The 5,480-nt window shown below is 55.9% G+C and overlaps 1 protein-coding gene across 3 annotated transcripts; it reads left to right on the top strand.

Annotated features, from left to right (window-relative positions):
* Positions 1-1,506: 1,506 nt before the first annotated feature.
* Positions 1,507-4,984, top strand: AEN (apoptosis enhancing nuclease). 3 transcript variants are annotated; one of them, XM_053988296.1, is made up of 4 exons: positions 1,507-1,582; positions 2,047-2,708; positions 2,983-3,183; positions 3,560-4,984. In XM_053988296.1, the coding sequence occupies exons 1-4, from the start codon at positions 1,531-1,533 to the stop codon at positions 3,761-3,763; spliced, it is 1,119 nt and encodes a 372-aa protein (XP_053844271.1). In that variant the 5' UTR covers positions 1,507-1,530; the 3' UTR covers positions 3,764-4,984. The 3 variants fall into 3 exon arrangements, with proteins under 3 accessions (XP_053844271.1, XP_053844269.1, XP_053844270.1); XM_053988294.1 differs by having other exon boundaries at positions 1,530-1,582; positions 2,050-2,708; XM_053988295.1 differs by lacking the exon at positions 1,507-1,582 and adding an exon at positions 1,658-1,718.
* Positions 4,985-5,480: the final 496 nt, after the last annotated feature.

Below are 5,480 nucleotides of genomic sequence, written 5' to 3'. Positions count from 1 at the left end.
AACAGAGAAAAGCTTTTCCCTTCCTCCCCACATGCCATAATTTCTTCTGTTGAGGTTTCTTTGTAATCATGAGGGTACAGCTAAAACTTTGCACTCTCAAAGAGAATGCAAATTATACATCCTGGGAAGAACAGGAGGAACATGGATGAGGTTGTTGTGGACAAGCCAAGAGTGATCAGACCCACGAGTGGAACAGCAATGTGTCCAGGGAGAAGCTCTCAGCCAGGCACTTGAGTCTTTCATCATATGATGCAGGGTGTGAGGGAGAAGAGCAGGCAGTGACACCACCTCCTTATCCACCCAGAGCTGGAGGAGAAATGCAAGCCCATGTCCCTCACAGCAAGGCTCGAGTTTGCTCCCACTTGTGTGGTGATAGTGAGCTCACAACTCATTTACAGGGAGAAAAACGGGGGGGGGGGGGGGGGCAGGAATAGGAAATTAACCATCTCCAAGAGCTGTAATGCACACTTTCACCAAAAGCACCAGAAATGAGTATAAATTTCTACACAGAGACCTGACAGGACTCCCTAGCAAGATATTGAGACACCTGAATGACTCTCGTTAAAGGGAGATTAATTAGCTGAACAGCAGGGATGGAAGCAAGAAATGCAAAACATGGAGCAACTGATTTAAGGAAGAGGTTTACTGACCAAAAGAAAAACAGAAAATAAATATGAAAAAACATGTCACAGGGCAATCAAAATCCTTCCTTTCTTACCAGGCTAGAGAAGCTAATGGGTGGTGGAAAGGGAGAACGGTGGAGCGTGAAAACATTTGTCCTGCATCCCTGTGAGCCCCATGGGTAGCAGGGAGAGGGAACACTCCCAGCAAGGCCCTGAGGGATGAGGATGGACACGGTGCCTGCTTCCCTGTGGAAGACTAGTGATTTTGTTGTTGTATGGCTCATCCCACCACAACAAGTCACAGTCTGCCCTAGGGCACACGGCCTCTGCAGCGATGCTGAATGCATGGGGACAAGCCGGTGGCTGGGGCTGCCTGCGGCCCTTCTCCTCTTCTGACCACCTCGGACATTGCTTTTGTGAGCCTTGAGAGTGAAGCAACGAGAGGCCGGTCTGAAACCCTCCCTTCAACCATGCCCCAGCCGGAGCTTCCCTCCACAACTGCGGGGAGCATCCTGGGAGAGCCTGGAGGATGCAAACCCCAAGCTGCCGTGCTGCAGCCCGCCCCACCTGCAGGACGAAGGGAACGACGCAGGAAAAGCGCAGCGCATCCGTGCGGGGCTGCGCTCCGGGGCGCGCAGCTGGGCACCGCAGCGTGCATCCCAGCCCAAGCCCACGGCCACGGAGGGTCCCTTTCCGCCAGGGGCAGAGGTGGGACAGGCTTGAAGCCCTGAGCATCACCCAGCGTGAGCTGGAAGCTCCGGGTGTGGAGCTCCGGGGCTCTCCCAAAAAAACCCCAAAGCCGCGCCGCCCTCGGGGACGGCCGAAGCCCCGCCTCCATATGCAAATTAGAATGTCTGGGCGGCCAATGGGGAAGCGGGGGCGTGGCCATGGCGGGACTTGCCCGGGCATGTGCGCGCGGCGGCTTCCGGGCCGGACACGTGTGAGCCGCGCCGGGAGCGGTCAGCACCGGGGACACCGGGGACACCGGGGCGGCACAGGGGCGGCACAGGGGCCGGCTGGGGCCCGCAGGGGCCTGGCGATGGGTAACGGGGCTGCCGGGGAGCTGGCGCCTGGAGCGACGTAGAGAGGGCCCGGGTAATGGGCAGACAGGGCCCTAGGGAGTACGGAATAGGGGGGGACAGAGGGGTAGTGGGGTGGGCAGGGGGCTGCGGATCGGCGAGGGGGTGGGCAGGGCCCTGGGGCCAGGAAGAGGGCGGTGTGGGACCAGGCAATGAGGGGGCAAAGGCGTGGTGTGTCAAAGGGTGCGACAGTGCGTCCGTGTCCCCTCCCCCCCTTCCCTTGCCCCGTAGCTCCTGCCTGTGCCAACCCGCGGCGGGGGGGCGGTTTGCCGTGGGCTCTGTGCGTCCCTTTTCGGAGAGCATGGGGTCCGCATGGCACTCATGGCCCCCTGTGCACCCTCCAGCAGGAATGCCACCAGGCAAAGGACAGATGACCCCGCTGCTGCCCGCCCCCCAGGTCTCCGCGCCCACCCTGCAGGGCACCCATGGGGGCTGCGCTCAGGCCCCGAAGGGTCCCGGCTCGCCGCAGGGTCGCAGCAAGAAGAGGAGCCGTAAGCACCAGCGGTTCATGGCGCGCCGGGCAGTGCTGGAGCAGAAGGGGCTGCTGAGCCCCCACACGCAGCCGGGCAGTGAGAGCCCCGAGGCGGGGCTGAAGGCACTCACTGAACTCACCGAGGCAAATGGCACCACGGCACCACGCTGTGACAAGGTCCCCAAGCCCAAACAGACTGTGTCCTCATCCCTGTCTCCATCTCCAGACAGCATAGCCAGGCACCACTCCATGCTGCTGTCCCAGGGGAATGGCAGCTCCAAGAGGGTGCGAACGTCCTCCCTGGTCCTGCGGCCGGGCAAGTACGTGGCCATTGACTGTGAGATGGTGGGCACCGGTCCTCAGGGTAAGGTGAGCGAGCTGGCACGGTGCTCCGTGGTGAACTACGAGGGGGACGTCGTCTACGACAAGTACGTCCAGCCCGAGCTCCCCATCGTGGACTACCGGACGCGCTGGAGTGGCATCACCAAGCAGCACATGAAGAATGCAATTCCCTTCAAGGCTGCCCAGGCTGAGGTCAGAAGAAAAGAAATTTTTTTAAAAGTGTCTGTGTTATCTGTCAGACACAAATTGGGATTCTTGGTGGCCTGTGCTAGGCTGCTCTGAGGCAGAGGCACAACATGGGAATGGGAGCCTCAAGCTGTGCAGTGGGTTGGATTGCTTGCTTGTTATTCCTTCTGGGAACCTAAAAACTAGAAGGCAAGGAGCTGAATTTAATAAGAAATGTCTTATTTTTTGCTTGGGATTTCTTTCACTGCAATGTCTGTCTAACCCTCTGTGACTCTTCCAGATCCTGAAGATCTTGAAAGACAAGATTGTGGTAGGGCACGCCATCCACAATGACTTCCAAGCCCTGAAGTACTTCCACCCGAAAGACAGGACTCGAGACACCAGCCAGAGCCCTGCGCTGAAGAAGAGGGCAGGGCTGCCCATCAGAGCCAATGTCTCCCTCAAGAACTTGGCCAGGCATCTGCTCCATAAAAAGATCCAGGTAAGCCCCAGGAACCCTGAGATGGGAAACAGCCTTGGGTTAGCTGTGAACCCCTGTGGACAGCTTGGTCATCCCACCTCCACGTGTGTTCTCTGTGAGGTGGGGATGAACCTTGTTCGCCCCGTGCTCCTGGCTATAAATAAGCTGGGAGAGCCAAGGACCTCCCGAGCTGACCATTAAGTATCTCAGTAAAACAGGGACAGGATCTGTGCCCTCCAAAAAGGGTGGAAGAGATACCTGTATGGCCTTGGCTACATCAAACCTTTGCTGTCTCCAAAACCCACAGCACTTGTGTCTTTCCAAGCAAGCAGACAACGTGACCTGTGGGATTTTTGCTGCCCCTTTTATCTAACGAGGTTTTTTCCCCTTTTCTCAGGTGGGCTGCAGAGGACACTCATCGGTGGAGGACGCCCAGACAGCCATGGAGCTGTACAGACTGGTGGAGGTGCAGTGGGAGCAGGAGCTGGCCCACAGCCTGCCCCCCCGGCCCCCCAGCCCCGTCACAGACCCCGCTGCAGACAGCAGCCAGTACCTGGATGACCAGTACTGGCCCACAGACCTGATGGCAAGCAGCCTGTGATGGGGGACAGTGTCTCCCCTGTGTGTTTTGGGCCATCCTGGTGCCTTCAGCTGCTAAAGGTGGAGGTGACTGCTGACCTCCTCCTCTGGGGCTTGTGCCCAGCACTGCTGCGCTCAGGGATGGAGACAGGTGACACCTGGACACAAGCAGTCTCCCAAAAATGCTGTCTGCAGCCTTGAGCTGTCACACAGAAATAAGGGCCGTACTGTGCTGTGTTCATCTGTCACTTGGGGATGAGCAGGGTCCTGTGTCAGCCTGGAGGAGCCTCTGTGGGCATGTAAAGGGGGCTACCAACACCCTCCATGCCTTCCGTGGGGTTGTCCTCCTCCCAGACAGCAAGGAGCAAGTTTTCCTGTGCAGGGACTGAGGTGTTTTGCTGATGTCCAAGGGCTGAAAACCATCTGGGCCAGTAAACAACCAGTTTGCTGCTCACTTTCTTTCACAGAATCATAGAATATGCTGAGTTGGAAGGGATCTGTCAGGATCATTGAGTCCAACACCTTGTCCTTCACAGGACACCCAAAGAATCCCATTGTGTGCCTGAGGGCTTTGTCCAAACACTCCTTGAACTCAGACATGCTTGGTGCTGAGATCACTTCCCTGGGGAGCCTGTTCCAGTGCTCAGCTCCAGCTGTGTGCTGAATATTTTGTCCAGAAGGATACTGTGATACTGTATCAAAAGCTTTGCTTAAGTCCAAAAAGATTTCATCACCTGGTGTCCCTTGATTAGCTAGGTGGGAACCCTGTGTAGAAGGAAATCAGGTTCAGCGAGCAGGACTTTGCCCTGATGAAGCCACGCTGGCTGTGACCACTGACTGCATTGTGCTCCAGGTGTTTTTCAATACCTCCCAGAAAAAAATACTTGCCATCATTTTACCTGTCAGTGAAGTGAGACTGACAGGCTGTAGTTTCCAGTTTCTTGCCCTTCAAAACTGGGGCAACATTTGCCAGCTTTCAGTCATCTGGGACCTCTCTGGATTCCTAAGACTGCTCAAAAATAGTTGAACAGCTCTGTAATGACATCAGCAGCTCCTTGGGGATTCTTGGATGAATTCCATCAGGCCCCATAGATTTATAGGGATCCAACTGCACAATGAAGTTCAAGAGGAAAGTCTGGGTCTAATCAATGTCCAGCCTGGACAAGAGCATAGAATGCACTTCATTTTAAATAAATGATTCACATAATTGTCCAGTTCTGAATTAAAAACTGTTCTGGCTAAACCCCTTGTGTATATTTGCATGATTTGATCTGGCAGTTTTCCAGCAGTGAGAGGGCAGGGATGAGGCTGGCAAACAGGTGCCCAAGTAGCATGCCATGTTCTAGGGCTTCAAACCCTCCTGGAACTGGAAGAGGTGCTTTGAGTGGCTGGAGTAGGTAGTTCCTGGGGGTACAGGCTTGTCCCCTGTGCTCTGGGGACACCCCTGTGAAGGCAGGAGGAGCAGGGGTTGGGCTCAGCCAGAGCCCAGGGTCTGGGAGCAAGATCACTGTGGGAATGTTGTGCGCTGTGGCATGGGCTGCTGTCACAGTGTGGGGACAGGGTAATGCTCATCTGGAGTGACTCTGCCTCTAGGTGACATGTAGATGATCTGTGCCTGCAGAAATGTGCCCCAGCTGGGTGTGCGAGCACCAGAGAGGGGTTTGGGGCTGGACACAGCAAGTTACCTGATTCACCAGGGAACTGAACAGCCATGGTTATAGAAAAATGATATTTTTTCA

Source organism: Vidua macroura, chromosome 12, assembly GCF_024509145.1.
Source record: "Vidua macroura isolate BioBank_ID:100142 chromosome 12, ASM2450914v1, whole genome shotgun sequence".
Taxonomy (NCBI): Eukaryota; Metazoa; Chordata; class Aves; order Passeriformes; family Viduidae; genus Vidua; species Vidua macroura.
Note: the sequence above shows the minus strand (reverse complement) of the source record. Positions and strands in the feature narration are given on the sequence as shown.

Coding starts and splice junctions, on each gene's coding strand:
- AEN (XM_053988296.1), top strand. CDS start 1,531: ATGTGCGCGCGGCGGCTTCCGGGCCGGACACGTGTGAGCCGCGCCGGG. Junction 1,583..2,046: donor TGTGAGCCGCGCCGGGAGCG/GTCAGCACCGGG, acceptor TGCACCCTCCAG/CAGGAATGCCACCAGGCAAA. Junction 3,184..3,559: donor TGCTCCATAAAAAGATCCAG/GTAAGCCCCAGG, acceptor CCCTTTTCTCAG/GTGGGCTGCAGAGGACACTC.